We start from the raw sequence: 18,664 nt of genomic DNA, 5'->3' as shown, positions 1-18,664 counted from the left end.
TCCTGCTCTGCCTGGCGAGGGTCGTCGGCCTCCTCACAGCTGCAGCCCCCACCCCTCAGCTCATCCTCCACATGAATACAGAATTAGTCCCGTCACTCCTGTGCCCCAACAGGAATCAGTGCCTCCACAGGACCCTTTAATTCTATTTGGTCGGGGCCCCGGGACGGAGAGCACCATTGCCTAGAGCCTTACGCCACCCGGGCTTTCCCAAGGCCGCAGCGCGTGGCAGCCAGCAGGCCTGTGAAGGTGCGCTCCAGCACCTGTGTCTGGTGGGGGGGCCTCCCCTCAGTGCCTCCATGGCCCTCTCTTCCCTGCACTTCCCAACTCCCCCCTCTCCTTCACTGGATGGGGAAATACACAAGAAATGTGTGTTTGAATGCTTTACTTTACCCTCTTCAGTCTGTGTGATGTTTATTCCCCGCTCGTCAACAGGGTCAGAACAGAACATTTTCTCTACCTCTCTCGGAATCCGCACGCCTCCCCTAGAGGGACCTGACGCCCATGAGGAGGTCACACTCGCAGCTCTGCAGTCCCGAACGAGGGATGTGTCTCTTGGTCCTGCTTCTGCCCCGGGATGGGGGCAACGGGGGTACCCAGCAGGATTTCGAACAGGTCAAAGCTGGGCTGAGCTGCTTGCGGCCAGCTTCCAGGCCCTTTTCTCTAGGCCAGCAGCTCCGGGCAGGGGTGACACCTCTGCTGAGCACCAGCCGAGGGCACAGGTCTCCTTACCCACTCTGACCTCACAGACCATTAACGTGGCCCTGCCCACAGGGGCCCCTGAACCGTGCTGTGACCACTGACGAGGCATAATTAGGATATTCTCCCCCTACCAGCTACCCCGGCAAAGGAATACCCAGGTGGGGCTCAGTAACCTCCACGGGCAGAAGACATGAGGGGCAGGGAGCAGAGGTTACCAGGGCTTTGGAGGGTGGTGTTTCAGGCCTTGAGAACAGACCATCAGACCGTGAGCGGGCCTGCAGGTGGGGGCCAGGTTCAGGAAGGCAGCCCCCTGTCTCCACGCCAGCTCCCTGGCTCCCACCCTTTGCCTTTTGCACAGCCAGCTTAAGACTAGGTTTCTGTTTCCAAGGCGGGGAGGGAAGCTCTTCCCCACACAGTCCTCCCTCAAGTCCTCAGGGATGCCTGAGCTGGCTGGGGAGCTGGAAGCTGGCAGAGAAGAGCAAGGGAATCTATGGAAGAAAGCAAAGGAAGGGAGTCCGGTGTCTGCTGGAAGAGAAGCCCAGCAAGGGAGGCAGTGGCAGGAGGCTGCACAAGAGGCAGGAGCTCACACACCCAGCGGCCCGCTCCTCTCCAGGTGTACACCCGCCCTGAGCAGCTGGCAGACGGGAAGAGTCTGGAAGGGCTGCCAGCAGTCCCGGAGCACCCAGGGCATTGTGGAGGCTGGAAGGGCAGAGGAGCTTAAGGCAGCCAGTTTGGGTACATCTGGGGACAGTGTGGTCTTGCAGAGAAGGACAGAAGTCCCTCCTCTACAACCCTTCACTGTTCCTGAGTCCTCAGTCAACAGAGAAAGGATCAAGAAAATGTACATTCCCAGCAGAGGTGAACTTCAGGGCTGGAAGGAAGCTCAAGCTGATACCTGTCACAAGGCCTCCTCTAAATTCCATCTTCTGAATGTTCCCAGCCGGCCTGGTTCAGGCCACCTGGATCTCCTGCCTGCAAGTGGGCCATAGCCTTGTCTTCTAACCCATAAGCATGTCCCTCCTTGGTTGAAGCCCCCCAGTGGGTCCCGGCTGCCTGCAGGGAAGACCCAGACTCCTGCGTGTGGCCTGACCCTGCTTCCCCAGGTGCAACTCCTCCCACCACATTCCCCCAACCACGCCAGAGCCCAGCCACGTGAAAGATACCCAATTCCCCGGAAGGCCCACGCCCATCACAGCCCTCAGCCTTGGCACAGCTGGGCACTCTGCTCATGGTGCCTCCCTCACCTGCCAGTGAATTCCTGCTCACTGTGCACCACCTCCTCCAGGAAGCCTCCCCTGATTCCCCAGCAGACCACACCCGCAGCCTTGCTTGTGTAGTTAATACTCACATCAACACTGGCTGAGGCTTATGATCCACCTACCTCGGTCCAAGAACTGTCCCACTCACAACACCGCAGACCCTCCAGCCTGCAGTCCCTGGGCCGTGTCCTCAGGGAAGGACAGTGGCAGTGAACTTGAGGTTCTCTGCTTGTGAGCAGCTGTGGGGCCACAGGGGGTCAGGGTGAGTCTGTCCCCCTCCCTGCCAGGCCAGGCAGCGGGGAAAATGCCGGCCAGTGAGTCAGAGACCTGGGGGTCCTTCCCAGCTCAGCAATAGCAGCTTCTGGGTCCCGCACCCTGTGTAAACACCTTCGCCTCTCAGAGCCTCACTTCCCTCATCTACAAAATGGATAAGCAGCTCTACCTGTCAGAGCACAAGAACGCTGCCCTGCAGCTCACTACACAAAAACGGTCCATCAGTGATTCTCCAAACCTTGCACCCCTACTTCTCTTCCCCTCATACATCTACGAGCAGCGGGGGAGGGGGGGTGCCGTCACTATTTCACCAACAAAATTACCTCTTACTGGAGCATTTAGCATGTGCCACATATTGATGTATTAGACACATCTTGAAAGTCCAACAAGGTCATAAAGACCCTACTGCCTTGGAGGGAAATGAGCACCGGGGGTCCTCATTTCTGAGGCCCCTCTCTGTCTGGGTGTTACATCCCAACACCCAGACAGAGAGGGCCAGGCTGGGGTGGAAGCCCAGGGCTCAAGAGGATGCCGTTGGTGATGGAGCTGGAGTAGGAGCTGGGACTGGTCTACTGGGGACACCGCATATCCCTCGTGGCTCTGGCCCCTTCCCAGCCCTCCCCGCTTACCACCCACCCACCTGGCTACAGAAGGAAGTGTCCTGGAGTAGGAGTACCTGGGAGCTGTCACCCATTCTGCTGTCCTCTGTATGGGATAAATGCCTGTCAGCAGGAAGGGCAAAACAGCTCCATCTCTGTTGCCTGGCAACCTGAGCCAAACACATCATCAGAAGAGATGAACCAGAGCACCCTAAGGGCACAGTAGGTAAGGCTGGGCCCAGGGAGGTGGGCCTAGAATGCTGGCCAAGAGAAGAGGTGGCAGACTGGAGAGGACCCTGCACTGGAGCCCAGGGCAGTTCCAGGGGAAACAGTTGGCAGAGGCCCTAATCCCAAGCATTCATCCCTGAAGCCCCTCTGACCTGTGCCGTGCCCAGCTGGGAGTGTTACTGGCTTGGCATCATACTCTAAGCTGGTGCTGAATTACAGAACCACTTAGAGCTCCACCGGCCCTAGTGATCACCAAGTCCACTAGCCTCCAGGGACATATCGAGAAAGCGAAAGATGGGCTGGGGCTAATCCAACCACACGGCCAGCTGGTGGCAGACCCTAGACAGCATCAGGGTCTCCAGGGCCCTGATATCTCCAGCCCTGGAGGGAGAATGAGGCCAGAGGAAGGGCTACCCCCAGAGCAGGTAGGAACCAGCTTGTCAGTGCGACTGGTTCTTCCCTTCTGAGTAATGAGTTCTCAGCTAGAACCTGGGGAGGGTCCTTCCTCCATGGCAGTGGGCTGCAGGCCGACTTAGAGGACTTTAGTGCCGCCATCCCTATCAGCTCCCTTCAAACCATCCCAGATAAGCAGCTCACCCTGTATGAGAACGGAGTGCCTGCTACGCAACCCAGCTCCGTCAGCCTCCCACGAGGAGACCCTGCTTCCTTCCGAGAGCCCACTGCCCTCCTCCCGGCTCAGGCACCCAGCGCCCCTCGCCAGCCTGGGGGAGTCAAAGGCCTCCTCCCGCCCACCCCCACGCTGTGCTTACAGGCTCCTCCTCAGCAGAGAGCGTGGCACGTAATTCCCTAGGAGGCATTTACGGCGGACCTCGTTTCCGCCTGGGCCTGGGCCTGCCTTTGAGGCACGAGGCCCAACAGTCCATGGTTTCTCATGGTGACCTGGGTTCGGATTCCAATCCTGCCACACGAGCAGAGAGCCCTTGGACGTGACCAGCTCTCTCTGAGCCTCTGCCTCCCGGCCTGCAAAACAGGGTGAACCCCACGTCTATCCACAGGGTGCTAGGAAGATCACAATGCCTGTGTGGAGCCTCGGGCACAGTGGGTTTTCCCAGATGCCCACTGGGTTAACTGGGGGAGGACTGGACCCCTCCCCATCCACCCTCCTCTCCAAGCCCCTAGAATGACAGATCCTCCCCCAGCGGCGATGTGACCAGGCCACTCTCCAGCTGAGGATCCTCCACCAGTTCTCCGCTGCCCTCGGGATAAAGTCCCAGCTCCTGGCCGAGCCAGCCTCTGTGATCTACCCTCACCTCATCTCCAGCCACAGGGGGAAATGGGTGAGCCAGTTATCCCAACACTGGAAACCCCTTTCTCGAGGGAAACCCCACTAAAGCAACAAGCCCATCCCCCGACTGCCCAGGCCCTGGAAGAAAGCTGTGGTCTCCAGCACGGAGCGCACCCAAATGAAGTCTTCCTTCCTCGCCGGTCCTGCTGGAGCTCCAGGCTGCCACTCTTTTAATGCATTTTATAGAGGTAACCTTTACTGTAAAGGTTCCATTCTGCCCTCAGGGGTGAGGTATCATCTGCTTTCTCCTGAACCCTGGTCTGTCCATTGGGTATGTCACCCCCCGGGAACAGGTGGCACCTGGCCGAGTCACTCAGGCTTCCACCAGCTTTGTTACCAAGAGACCAGGATAAATATGCTTTTCTACTAAAAATAAATCATTTTACTAAAATGATAACATATTCACGGTAGTGAAAATTTACTTTTTAAAAAAGATCCCACTTAGTTCAGGGCCAAAGTTACCGAAATAAAAAAGGGAATTGGAAATTTCAAGTTCAGTAAAGAAGCTCTCTTAGGAGTCCTCAGGCGTTAGGAATCTGCATCCTTTCCTGCCCTGTTCCAGGAAGCAGAGACTGGCTTCCTCATCATCGCGGCCCCCTCAGGGCTTAAGTGCCCAGCCCTGCCTGCAGCCCCATTTCCCGGCAGCCTGTCTTTTGGGCTCTAACAAAAGCTGCCCATCTCAGGGTGCGTCAGGTACTTCTCCCTGGCAACCTCCCCCATCTTCTCTGTGGTGAGAAATGGAAAAGGATGACAGCCAGATACACAGACAGACAGTGGAGGAAATGCCCAGTACAGTAGTCCACCCCCAATGTTTATGAATTTTGCTGTTCCACCTAACCTTTCTTCACCTTCCCCAATGGGTCTGTCCATCAGTTTCTCTAAATGATTTACACTGAGACCAGAAAGCCCTGCACATTCAAAGGCTCATTCATTCTGCAACAGTGGAAGAACGGTTGGGGAGGACAGGGGCACTTTGCAGCCTGGATGGGACACAGATGGTACCACCCTCAGGCCTGCCCTGGGCGAGCTTGCAATGTCAAGGCAACACCTATAAGGATAAATATTCATGGGCTGATTTTAGGGATTTAATAAGTAACAAAAGGACAATGAGGTTATTTTGTTATATTTTAATGGTATTCATTATAATTTGGAGGCTGCAAATGATAATGATAATCAGACCATGCAAACGATGGTAATTACTGTTACACCTGCACCACCAGAACGTGTTCTCACAGTTTCTTTTTTCTCTTCTGGCTAGTTCTCGAGCATCTATCATCAGCACTGAGGGTGCCGCTTTTCTCTTATACCAAGTACAGGTTAATTCTCATCTTGGTGTCTGTCTGTCTGATCTCACACCCAGCTCTTTAAACAAATAAAGCAAAGGTTCTGGGCCTGCACCTGACATCCAAGGTTCCCTCTCTCGTTCCAGCCACTGAGGCAGGGAGAAAAATTGGGAAGAGAGAAAGCAGGACCAAGAAGCTGAGGCACAGAGCCACTTGGTGATTCACTTCAGATCTCAAAGTGAGCTCTGCCGGGTCTGGATGTGTCCCTTCCGCCCCACCTCTGGTGGCCTTGCTGCTTCTCAAAGTTCTGCAGAGACGGTGGTGGGGATGGGGGTGCCCTGAGAAATTCAGCTTCCGTGAGATGAACGGTGAGGTGGGCATGACCAAGGCTAAATGAGCCAATCCTCTATGAAAGACTCTGTAAGTGTTGCAGATAAAAATCCTCTGGCTTGAGAAAGCGGCAGGTGTCAGAATGAAGAATCCTATTCCAAAGCGGCCTTGACTCCTGTCGCTTTCAATCTACTGATGGGCCATCAGCAAATCCCACACAGCAAAGATCTCTCATCACTTTCAAATGAGATATTTAATGAGCACAAACCTCCTGCAGGCGGAGAAGGGGGAAGGATGACTAAGATGACTAGTCACCTTAAGGTGCTGAAATTTGTCCTTAAGGGGCTTAAAATTCAGTTAGGGTTTTTGTACCTAAAAGAAGTTAATAAGCATTTTAAAATCCTGAGTAACCAAGACAACAGAGGTCTTGGGGCAGCATGTGATTGTTTCTAAAAATGTTCAGAAAAAAACAAAGCTCCACCATGGTGAGTGCCCAGCTAGGCTGGGCACAGCAGGGCCAGCAGGTCTGGAAGGAACCAACTTCTGGGATGGGCTTCAGGCACAACCACCAGGCCAGCGGTGGGCTCCCTGTGTGGCTGTAGCAGTGTGGGTGGGGGGAAGGCAGGGGTCAGGCAGGGCCCAGCCGCAGGTGGGGAGCGGGAGCCCTCCTGGCAGTGAGGACGGGGATGAAAGTGGAGGGACAGCCCCTTCCCTCTCAGCAGTAGCAGCCAGACGCCTGCGGGTCACCCTTGTCCTCCTGCTCCCCACCCCACACACTTCCTCTATGAAGCGGGGAGAAGAGCAGACAAAGCTCCCTGGAGAGGGTGGGCCCCTTGCAAGACCTACTCCCTGCACTCGGCCCAAAGAAGGAGTACCAGCATGCTGCCTATAGAAGCGTCTCCCCCTCTGAAGCCTTTAGAAGGCGCCTCTGACACCTGCCCCCAAAGGTGGGTAGGACGCCCCGCTATGTGCTTCTACAGCAGCTGTTCCTCCCTCGTCACGGCCCTCGCAGACCTTTACTATAATTATATCCGCAGATGTCTGTGCTCCCCAGTGGACTATAAGTTCCACGAGGCAGGGATACACTCAAAGATCTGATTGAATGAATAAATGGATGCTGGGAGGAGGAAGGGAGAGAGGCGGATGGGGGAGGGAGAGAGGGATGGTTGAACAAATGAGTAAACAACCAAAGCTGCCTGCAGGGTCACCATGCTGCATGAGTCCAGGGATGCCACTCACATCGTGCTCTGCATGGATGGCACCTCCAGCAACACAACTGCCAGGGGAGGACAGGAAGGTGGCTGGTCAGAGGGAAAAGCTGGCCTACTGGCCTCAGCCTGGGGAAGGAGACCAAACTTGTGTCCATCAGTCTTCCTGCTCCGGCTGGAGGAGTCTCAGGGAAGGGAGGTGAGCAGAGGCCAGAGTGCAGCAGACACAGCCCACTTCCCCCTCCCTGCCACACACACTCGGAGAAGCCCTGCGTGAAGCTGGAGCCCCACAGAACGCCATCAGAACTCAGGAGGAGGGCTGTGTCCCCCAGGTCGAGCTCCTTCCTCAGATATCTGCTCATGCCTGCCTTCTCTGGATGCCACCAAGTGCCCAAGTCGGGACTGGTGTGCATCACCCCCTCTTTCCCCCTCCACTGCCATCAGCACAAGGGCAAGGCCAGCAGGCCCAGAGAGCCATCTGAGACCCAGCAGGATTGCACAGCCTCCCCACTGCAAGGAAATCCTTCATCCTGGGTCCACAGCAACCTCTCCACAATCCCTCCCCCTGCCAGGCTGATACTGGCCAGCCTGTATTCCATGCTCCACAGTAAGGCAATCATTCTGCTGCTAGGAGGGGGTACTCTCTCATGGGCTAGAGGTATTCTCTCCAGAGTGGCTCCTCAAGGCTTCCCACCCAAACCACGTCCCTGGAATCTCTGAAGGCCCGATGCCCCTGGGATTATCAGGTCCTGGGCACCCTCCTCATCACTGGGCTCCAGGCCGGGCACTCCTCTCTGGGATCCAGCTGTCCTCGCCCACTGGCCTTGAGAGATGCTACCAGTAAGCCAGGCACAGGAAACAGGAGAAGGCCAGCTCCTTCCCCTGGCCCCTTTCCAGGGGACTCAGCTCATATAGGCCAGCCCATGCTGTTCTAGAAGTCCCTGTTGTGCTCAGCTGACCCAAGTTCCCTGTGTACAGAAGGGGAGGTACCTCCAAGGTCACACAGGGAGGGAGACCCAGGGTGGAGGTGATGGCCAGAATTCAGTGGGAGTTCAGAATTCCCTCCACCACACAGGCTGTAGAGGATGCGGGCACAAAGGACCAACACATGTAAAAGTGCATGCAGGCAAGATGGAAGCCATGGCTGCGGTGGCAATTCCTCTGTCCCACCAGGCTCAGGGATGCACATGTCTCCTGCCTAACTCAGGGACCCCAAAACCTCTGTAAAATTAAAGGTAAACAACCCACTAATGACACAACAAAATGGGAAGAGGCTTTTCAGGGTCCTAGGGCTCCCTGCCAGAAGGGACCAGAGTGGCTAATAGCCAATCTCACTGATGGCAGTGCCTTTTTCCCTAATGACCATGTTCAAAGGGCCCAGAAAGCATGCTCCCAGCCAACTAGCCTGGTATCCCCACCGGGTCACCCAACCCAGCCACAAGCCTGGCCAGAGTATGGCAACCCTAACCCCCTATCAGGAAAGCTCCCCAATTCTTGGCTTCCCCAAATCAAGGTCACCTTATTTCCCAACGGCATGTTAGTGATGGGGAACAGGAGATGTGGTTCCAGTCCCAGAAGGGTTAACAACTCACAATAGGACTCTGGGTCCACACCCCAACCCTGGGGCTCGAACTTCCCATATAAACATGCTGGAGAGGTGGGGGCTCACTCTCTGAGGCCTTCAGGTCTCATTTCTGTGATTTTAGGGGCAAAGGGGGTTTGCAGGGCTCAGTAGGGGCCTCAGCCCATCAGAGATTCCGTGGGAGCCCAAAGTTTTCGTTCAAACACACGAGACATTCTCCTCATCAAACCCCTGGTCCTTTGCTGAAGCATGTTCAGACTTGGAATAAACAAGTGTTTGTTGGGAACCTCCCATGGTCCAGGCCCTTTGAGAGACACTGAGGAAACATGAAGGGGTAAGAGAACTGCCCTTAGGCAACCATCTTACAGAAACTAAGGCTCAGAGAGGCTTTGAAATCTGCTCAAGGGAACACAGCTAAGAATTCAACTCCCAGGGCTCTAGGCCCGCTAAGAATAGCACTGGGATGTGAAGACCACCCCCACACCCCAAATCCCTTTAGGCACAAGGAAAAGTTAGTTTTGTGAAACTGGAATCTATTAAGATCAGAAACTCAGAGTCCAGGACACAGGGCTGGCTGCCTGAGTTGATTTTGTTCTGAAACGCCCAGCCTGGCCCCAAAACCCATGTCAGAACTTGACCACCTTCTGACACCCTTCTCTGAGCTGTAATGAGCAGCAGCAGGCAGGAGGCTGCTATGTGACCTCCACAACCCATAGGTACACACATCACAGCAGCACTGCTCCCAGAGCCCACCAGGTCCTCCCAAGGTTGTGTGTGTCTTGGCCCCTCGTACAGACAGGCACCAAACCAGGTGAACTGGACTGGTCTGTAGCGCTAGAGCTGCTGGTCCTGCTCCCAGAGACGGCCTTCTCCCGCAGCAGAGCTGGTCAGGGCCCAGCTGGTCTCCCTGCAGCCCCAGGTGAGAGGCCTCTGGAGGGATGCTCTGAAAACCAGTCCTTCCTGCAAGTGTCAGAGGGTCCATGCTCTTCAGCCTGGTCTTCCCACCTCGGGACTAACCTGGATTTCAGAGACGCTTTCCCTGGGGAGGCTGCTGGGCGGCACGGAAGCCATTTGTCTCCCCCTCTCCCCGGCCCCTGGCCCGCTGCCACGGTGACCTCCCCTCCCCCAAGAAGGGCGGTGAGCTGGGGGGTGGGAAGAATCCACCGCCAACGCTCTCGGGAGGGGTGCTGGGAAGCCAGGCAGGGCGTGTCGCCTGGTCCTTTCTCTGCCCAGCCCTGGGCTTCATGGCTCTTGGTGTGAGGCGCCCCGTACCATCCCCCAAATCTGCCTCGCACTGGGGAACCCTTGCTGTCATCGCCCAGATCTCTGAGCCCCATAGGGGCTAATACACACTGGCGAAGGGCAGCGGGTCTAGAACCTTCTGTGCCCAGTCGGACGTAAGCCAGGGGAGGTAGGCGCCCTGTTCTCCCACGACCTGCACCCGCTCTTTTCAGAGAAGACATCTGTGGGTCTCCCCCCGCCCGCGGCCGTCTGCCCCGGGATCTGGACGTGCCCGTAATTACGGTTCCAGGCAGGGGCCCCAGGGAACCCCTCCGGTGCCGCGGGGTGGGGAGCGGACAGATGCCAGTCCCGTCTCGTTCTCCAAAGAAGGGCGCCGTCCTCCCCGCGACCCTCGCCGGCGCCCCGCCACCTGCGCGGTCGCCCGCAGCCGGTGCCGCAGTGCGAGCGAGTCAGCGAGCCAGCGAGCCCGGAGCCTTCACGCCTCGGCCGGCGCCGCTGAGCGAGCCGCCGCCCACCGGCCCCCCCGCAACGCCGCACCTGCACCCGCACCCCGAGCCCCCACCCCAGATCCCACCCTCACCCCCACCTCCGGCCCCAGCGTCTCCTCGGCCCTTACCCTTGGCCCCTCCCCTGCCCGGCCCCGCCCGAGCCGGCCCCGACCTCTCATCCCCAAACCTCCCCTCTACCCAGGCACCGAGGGGCCTTTCCGAGCCGGGGCCGGGGTCCCAATCGGGTGGATGATTTGGCGGGGGTTAGACTCGACGCCAAGCCAAGAGAATAAGAGGGGTACTTACCACTCTGCTCCCCCAAGAACACCAACTTGAATTTTCTCAGTGGGTTCCCAAAATCTCCCCCTGCGGACATGGTGCTGGCAGCCTGGGCTGGGAGAGGAGGAGGAGGAGAAGCGAAGGAGCAGGGAGGGGAGAGGAGGAGGGCGAGGGGAGGCGGCCGGCGGTGCGGGAGCCGGAGGGGGAAGGGCTGGCTGCGCGCGTCCCTGACTCCCCAGCTGCGTCCCGGCCCCGGCCTGCGGCTGCGTGTCCGGCGGCGGAGGAGAAGGAGGAGGAGAAAGAAAGAAGAGGAGGAGGAGGAAGGCTGGGGCTGGGCTGCCGCGGGCGGCGCTTGATGCGGTGCGAGGGGCGCGCTCTGGACGCCCGAGGCGCGGCGCGAACAGCGAGGCGCGGGCGGAGCGGGGCGCAAGGACTGCGCGCAGGGCGGAGGAGCGCTCTCCCTCGCCGCACTAGTCGGCCCCCCTCCCGCCTCTCTTCTCCGCCCGCGCCTGCGCTCTGCGCGCTCCTCAGCCTCTGATGTCATTCGGGGCCTAAGGGGCTGGGGGGCGCCAGTCCACCCACCCGGAGCCCGCACCTGGGCGGGGAGAGAACCGCCTCGCCGTGCCTCAGAGAGGCCCCCGAATCGGGCCCTGTCGCATTGCCCCTCTACGTCGGTCTTCCCCACTCTACCCCTCCTTTGAATCCAGAAAATGACGTGAAATTATCAGGGGATATTCGTTTCTGGTCTTTAAACCTAAATGCTAGTCCCTTCCTCCACCTCCTGAGACACCGATGCACACTCAACCTGGCCATCCGAGAGGGTGGAAAGGAAAGGAGTGGGGGGTGAGCCAGGGTGTGGTGGACCGTGTGTGCGCAGACAGGCTCTACTGTCATCTTGTGCGTCTCTTGCCCTCCCTACCCTCTCTAGACCAAGATCCCTCCTCTTGGGCACAATCTGTGGGGTCATAGGTGTCCCCACAGACATGCCCAGCGAGAGAGGAAGCACCAGTAAAAGGCGTACCTTCCTCAAACCAGCCGCTCCTAAGGATCATTTTATCCTAAACCTAATGCCCCGTGGGAGAGAAGGAGCAATGAGGCTCTGAATGTCAGCACCTCCATCTCCAGAACGGTGCCCTGGATCCCTGGACCCTGGGGCCACCGTGTTGACAACGCCGCTCCTTGCCCTGGCAATTAGGTGTATCTGGACAATGAGCTCCTGGAGCACAGGAGGGAGACCTCCCATTTGCCTCTGTATTCATCTGACCTGTTAAGGCACACAGAGTAAGTTGTGAGTGGGTGAGAACAAGGAGCAGGTGCCAGGTGTTAGAAGCACTCCCAACCCAGTCCTAGCATTCTGGCTAATGCTAGCTTTGAGGTTTTACAAAGCTGCCTCTACTGTGCTGCCACCACGTGGTCTATGCTTTTAGGACTGTTCAATGAACATTTATTTGGGATTATAACCCAAATGTTTAGGAACATGTTGCATGTGTGTGTGTGTATTTCACACAGAGAGAAAAGTGAGAAGCAACCTTCATCTCTGGAGATTTCCAGGGGACATTTGTTGCCCTCTTTTTGACTCTCATGGCTTGCTTGGGATGTCTCCCTGTCTGGCTCCATGGTTTGTTTACTTAGAGTCTCTCTTTCTCTCATTGCTTATTAAAAACCAGAGAGTGAGTTCCATGAAATCAGCAGTTGAGGCTCCACTACTGAATCCCAAGGACCTAGCTCAGAGCTTAAGAAATAGTTGTTGAATGTTTGAATGAATGTCTAGAACCCAAATCAGAACAACGGTTGCACTTATTGAAGAGATTGTCTTTTCCCCATTGTATATTTTTGCCTCCTTTGTCATAGATTAATTGACCATAAGTGTGTGGATTTATTTCTGGGTTGTATATTCTGTTCCATTGACCTATGTGTCTGATTTTTGTGCCAGTGCCATACTGTTTTGATTACTGTGGCTTTGTAATATAGTCTGAAGCCAGGGAGCATGATTCCTCCAGCTCTGTACTTCTTTCTCAAGATTGTTTTGGCTATTTGGGGTCTTTTGTGTTTCCATACAAAATTTGAAATTATTTGTTCTGGTTCTGTGAAAAATGCCATTGGTATTTTGGTAGGGATTGCATTGAATCTGTAGATTGACTTGGATAGTATGGTCATTTTAACAATTTTAATTCTTCTAATCCAAGAACATGGTATATCTTTCCATCTGTTTCCATCATGTTCAATTTCTTTAATCAGTGTCTTATAGTTTTCTGAGTACAGGTCTTTAACCTTCTTAGGTAGGTTTATTCGTGGGTATTTTGTTCTTTTTGGTGCAATGGTAAATGGGATTGTTTCCTTAATTTCTCTGTTTGATAGTATGCGGTTAGCATATAGAAATTCAATAGATTTCTGTATATTAATTTTGTATCCTACAACTGTACCAAATTCATTGATGAGCTCTAGTAGTTTTCTGGTGGCATCTTTAGGATTTTCTATGCGTAGTGTCATTTCATCTGCAAACAGTGACAGTTTTACTCCTTTCTTTCCAATTTGGATTCCTTTTATGTCTTTTTCTTCTCTGATTGCTGTGGCTAGGGCTTCAAAAACTATGCTGAATAAAAAAGGCGAGAGTGGACATTGTTGTCTTGTTCTTTTCAATAAGTGGTGCTAGGAACACTGAACAGCTATGTGTAAAAGAATGAAGTTAGAACATTCTCGAACACCATATACAAAAATAGACTCAAAATGGATTAAAGACCTAAATGTAAAACCACGTACTATAAGACTCTTAGAGGAAAACATAGGCAGAACACTCTTTGACATAAATTGCAGAAATGTTTTTTTTGGATCCATCTCCTAAAGCGAAGGTAACAAAAGCAAACATAATCAAATGGAACCTAGTTAAGCTTAAATGCTTTTTCACAGCAAAAGAAACCATTGACAAAATGAAAGGACAAACTACTAAATGGGAGAGGATGTCTGCAAATGATATGACCAATAAGGGGTTAGTATTCAATGTATTTAAAGAGCTCATACAACTCAACATCAAAAAAACAAAACAACCCTATTAAAAAATGGGCAGAAAAACTAAATAGACATTTTTCCAAAGAGGAAATGCAGATGACCAACAGGCTCATGAAAAGGTGCTCAGTATTACTAATCATCAGGAAAATGCAAATCAAAACCACAATGAGATATTACCTCACACCTGTCAGAATGTCTATAATCAAAAAGACCAAAGATAACAAGTGTTGACAAGGATGTGGAGAAAAGGGAACCCTTGTACACTGTTGGTGGGAATGTAAAGTGGTGCAGCCACTGTGGAAAACAGTATGGAGTTTCCTCAAAAAACTAAAAATAGAACTGCCAGATGATCCAGCAAGTCCACTCCTGGGTATATATCCAAAAAAATAATAATTCAGAAAGATACATGCACCTCAATGTTCATAGGAGCATTATTTACAATTGGAAGCAACCTAAGTGTTCATCAACAGATAAAGACAAAGAAGATGTGGTATAGATAGATAGATAGATAGATAGATAGATAGATAGATAGATAGATAGATATAGATATAGATATAGATAGATATATATATATAGATGGAATACTACTCAGCCATAAAAAAGAATGAAATTTTGCCATTTGCAGCAACATGGATGAACTTGGAGGGCATTATGCTAAGTGAAATACGTCAGACAGAGAAAGATAAATACTGTATGATATTATATGTGGCAACTAGAAACTATGACAAACTAGTGAATAAAGCAAAAAAGAAGTAGACTCACAGATACAGAGAACAAACTGTGGTTACCAGTGGGGAGAGGGAAGGGGAAGGGGCAGTATAGGGGTAGGAGAAAAAAAAAGGTTATTATGGGATTATATGAAATCATATGTGTGAAACTTCTGAAAATTGTAAAGCACTGTAGGATTTAAAGAATCTTTCATTCAATAAAAAATGTTCTAAATAAAAATAAATTTAAAAAATAAAAACTTCATACTTTTCCCACTGGGAAAAAAACAAACAAGCAACTGTTCCACTCCTCAGAATGGCCTTTGGTCTGGAGCCCCATGGACTGTAGGGCATCACCCTGGGATATCTCCCCTATGATGCCTGGCATCAGGCACAGGGCCACCTTTCAAACTCCCACCCCACTTCTGCGCTGGGGTTTTGCTCTCTCAGGAGGCTGCATCCAGCATGGGGCTGAAGGATGCCCTAGAAGGAGACAAGCCTCGCAAGCCACAGCCCTTCCTGCCTCTATGAGTGGTCCCTCCATGGGAGGGGCAGGGGAGGCACCCAACGGGGCACCCTTCCTCCCACCCACACCTTTTCGTAACATCTGGTGCTGTCTTCCCACACACTCTTGTCACATCCTGAGGAAATCGTCTGTGGCAAGACAAAGTGCGACAGAAATAGTACCATCTTTTAGGTAAGCCTGGGCAAGTCCTGTGCCTTCCCTGACCATCTGGTCCATACGTGAGGCAGTGGGGCCGTAGGGGAGGGAGGGGTGGGACACGGGCCCCTCTGGGCACCTCTAAGCCTCTGAGTCAGCTTACGTGCTTACCAGCCCCAGCTGACTGTGGGCCAGGATGCCTTGTGGGACTCTGTCCAATTCTTCCAGTTCAAATGACAAACCCCCGACTCCAGCTACTTAGATGCAGCGACGTGGGCTGGCTCAGGTAGCGGGAGCAGACAGTGGCATTGCTCACAGAATGTGGTCATCGGGCTATGGGATCAGAGTTGGGTCCACATCCCTCTCCTTCCCCACCTTTTGTCATTGCTCATCTCTCCTTATTTGGGGTCTTGTCCTTAACGTGCCCTAGAGCAAACAGGCTTTCTCCAGGTGGGGAAAACAAAATGTGAAATGTGGCCACCGTGACACTCAGTTTGGCAATCCCACTGGAACAAGTTTCTCCCACATGGCATCCTTGTGTTCCATTTTTGAAAATTATGTAAAGCTTCCTATTGAGGCTAACGATGTATATATAAGTTGCAAAGAAAACCTGTCATTAGGAATGCCCATTTACCCTCCACCCAGCTGGAGCGAACATCACAATATTTTGAAGCCTCTGTTGTTTCCCTCCACTGCACCCCTGCCGCCCCCTCCCTCCCCAATGCGGAAATCCAGAACCCCAGCTGGCTTTTCTTTGAGTTTATCACATTTGGATGTGTCCTTTAACAATACCTCCTTTTGTTTGCATCTTTTGAACTTACCTAAGGTATCAAATGACGTGTTTTTCTCCTGTGACTTACATTTTTCTTACATCATGTTCCTAAGATTCATCTGTTGATGCGTATAACAGCAGTCCTTTCATTTTCACTGCGATTTTGTATTCCATTGTTTGCTCCAATTTAAAAATCATTTTCAGTAAAATGTGTCCAGTTTAAAAATGTGAAATACTTTTAGATTCACAATGATAACATCTTACAGAGCCATAGTACCATTAGTAAAACCAGGAAATTAACACTGGAAAATGCACCCAGTTTTCCTTCTGCTACTACAAATAATGCTGTTGTGAACATTCTTTATGTGCCTCCTGATACACCTGTGAGAAGTTTTTGCAAGCTGTGTATTGAGTAAATAAACTGAGGTATAGAATTAAGTATATGTTTAATCTTATGCCAAACTGTTTTCCAAAAATAGTCCTCAGCTCATATAGCTCTACACCTTCACTTATAGTTTTCATTTTCTTCAAGAGAGTCTTGACTGTTCTCAGCTCTTTGCTATTATATGCACTTTTTAAAAACTTTTAAAAAATTTGAAGTATAGTTGATTTACAGTGTTTCAGGTGCATAGCAAAGTGATTCATTTATACATATTATTATACGCGTTTTTAATTAAACTTTTTATTTTGAGATCATTATAGATTTACAAGCAGTTGTAAGAAATAAGACAGATCCTGTGCATCATTTATCCAGATTCCCTCAGTGGTAACATCTTGCAAAACTATAGTACTGGACTTCCCTGGTGGCACGGTGGTTAAGAATCTGCCTGCCAATGCAGAAAACACAGGTTCGAGCCCTGGTCCGGGAAGATCCCACATGCCGCGGAGCAACTAAGCCCGTGCGCCACAACTACTGAGCCTGTGCTCTAGAGCCCACGAGCCACAACTGCTGAAGCCTGCGTGCCTAGAGCCCATGCTCCACAACAAAAGAAGCCATTGCAATAAGCCCACACAGCACAACGAAAAGTAGCCCCCGCTCGCCACAACTAGAGAAAGCCCGTGCACAGCAACGAAGACCCAACACAGCCAAAAAAACAAAAACAAAAAAAAACTATAGTACATATCACAACCAAGATATCGATAGGTGCAGAACATTTCCATCCCCACAAGGGTCCCTCATGAGGTCCTTTTATAGGAACACCCTCTTCCTCCTGCCCCACCCCTTTCCTAATCTCTGGCAACCGCTAAACTGTTCTTTGTCTCAATAATTTTGTCATTTTAAGAACGTTATATAAATGAAATTATACAGTATGTAACCTTTAGGGATTGGTGTTTTTCACCTGGCATAATTCTGTGGCGATTCACCCAGGTTTTGTGTATCAATAGTTGGCTCCCTTTTACTGCTGACCAGTATTCCATAGTAGGGATTACCACAGTTTGTTTACCATTCACCCATGGAAGGGCATCTGGGTTATTTCCAGTTTGGGGCCATTACAAATAGAGCTGCTATGAACATTCATGTACAGGTTTGTTTTTTTGTTTGTTTTCATGTACAGGTTTTTGTGTGAACATAAGTTTTTATTTCTCTGGGATAAATAACAAAGAGTGCAATTGCTGGGTCATATGGTAGCTGCATGTTTAGTTTGTTTTTTTTAAAAGGAATAGCCGAACTCTTTTCCAGTTGGTACCACTTTACATTCCTACCAACATCGTATGAGGGATCCGGTCTCTCCACATCCTCACCAGCATATGGTTTTGTCACTATTTTTTGAGCCATTCTGTGAAGTGTGTAGAAATACCTCACTGTGGTTTTAATCTGCTTTTCTCTAATGGCTAATAATGTTGAACATCTTTTCATGTGCTTATTTGCTATCTGTATATCCTCTGAAATATCTGTTCATGGCTTTTGTTCATTTTTTAATTGGATTGTTTGCTGTTTTACTGTTGCATTTTGAGAGTTCTCTATATATTCTAGATATTAGTCCTCTGTCAGATATGTGGTCTGCAAATATTTTTCTCCCAGTCTGCAGCTTGTGTTTTCATCCTCTTAACAGGGTTTTTTGCAGAGTAAAAGTTTTCAATTTTGATGAAGCCCACCTTAATGATTTTTTTCTTTTAAGAATTGTGCTTTTGCTGTCATGACTAAGCCCTAAGTCTCAAAGATTTTCTATGTTTTTCCCTAAAAGGTTAAAAATAGGTTTATGTTTTACATTTCAGTTCATGATTCACTTTGAGTTAAATTTGTATGAGCTATGAGACTTAGGTTGGAGGCTTATTTTGGGTTTTTTTGGTCTATGGATGTCCAGCTGCTTCAGAAACATTGTTCTTCCTCTAGTGAATTATTTTCAGCCGTTTGTCAAAGATCAGGTGGGCCTTGTTACTGTTGGGGAGGGGGTGAACATCCGGACTCCCCACATGGTCTTCGCTGACACTGCAAGTGGGAGTCACTGCCTACCTCCCCCCACCCCATACTGCCCAGTGGAGACAACAGGCCCAGCTCCCATCTTGGCCTTCTCTGATGCCCCCATCCCAGCTGAAGGATTGGGGCACCTCGATCTATCTTAGAGATGGTAGAAGTCTATACTCACCACTTGGACTTTGCTGGGGTAGGTAGGTGGCAGTGGGGGGACCTCACAGTTTTTCTGCAGTGTTTGACTAAAAGTTTTCTGTCTTACTAAGCTGTCCCTTTCCTGCTCCATTGACTAGAGAGAGCAAGCTTTGGTTGGGGCTTTATTTTTGTCT

At 51.6% G+C, this 18,664-nt stretch overlaps 1 protein-coding gene across 1 annotated transcript in view; it reads right to left on the bottom strand.

Annotated features, from left to right (window-relative positions):
* The window catches only part of RAB6B (RAB6B, member RAS oncogene family), a 62,507-nt gene extending 51,223 nt beyond the window's left edge, over positions 1-11,284 (bottom strand). Inside the window, exon 1 of the mRNA XM_082392798.1 lies at positions 10,804-11,284. Within this exon, the coding sequence (XP_082248924.1) occupies positions 10,804-10,873 (70 nt within the window). The 5' untranslated portion in view covers positions 10,874-11,284. The remainder of the gene's footprint in view (positions 1-10,803) is intronic.
* Positions 11,285-18,664: the final 7,380 nt, after the last annotated feature.

The sequence above is a fragment of the Balaenoptera borealis genome, assembly GCF_965194805.1.
Source record: "Balaenoptera borealis genome assembly, chromosome: 5".
Taxonomy (NCBI): Eukaryota; Metazoa; Chordata; class Mammalia; order Artiodactyla; family Balaenopteridae; genus Balaenoptera; species Balaenoptera borealis.
This window is presented reverse-complemented; position numbering and strand designations above follow the sequence as displayed.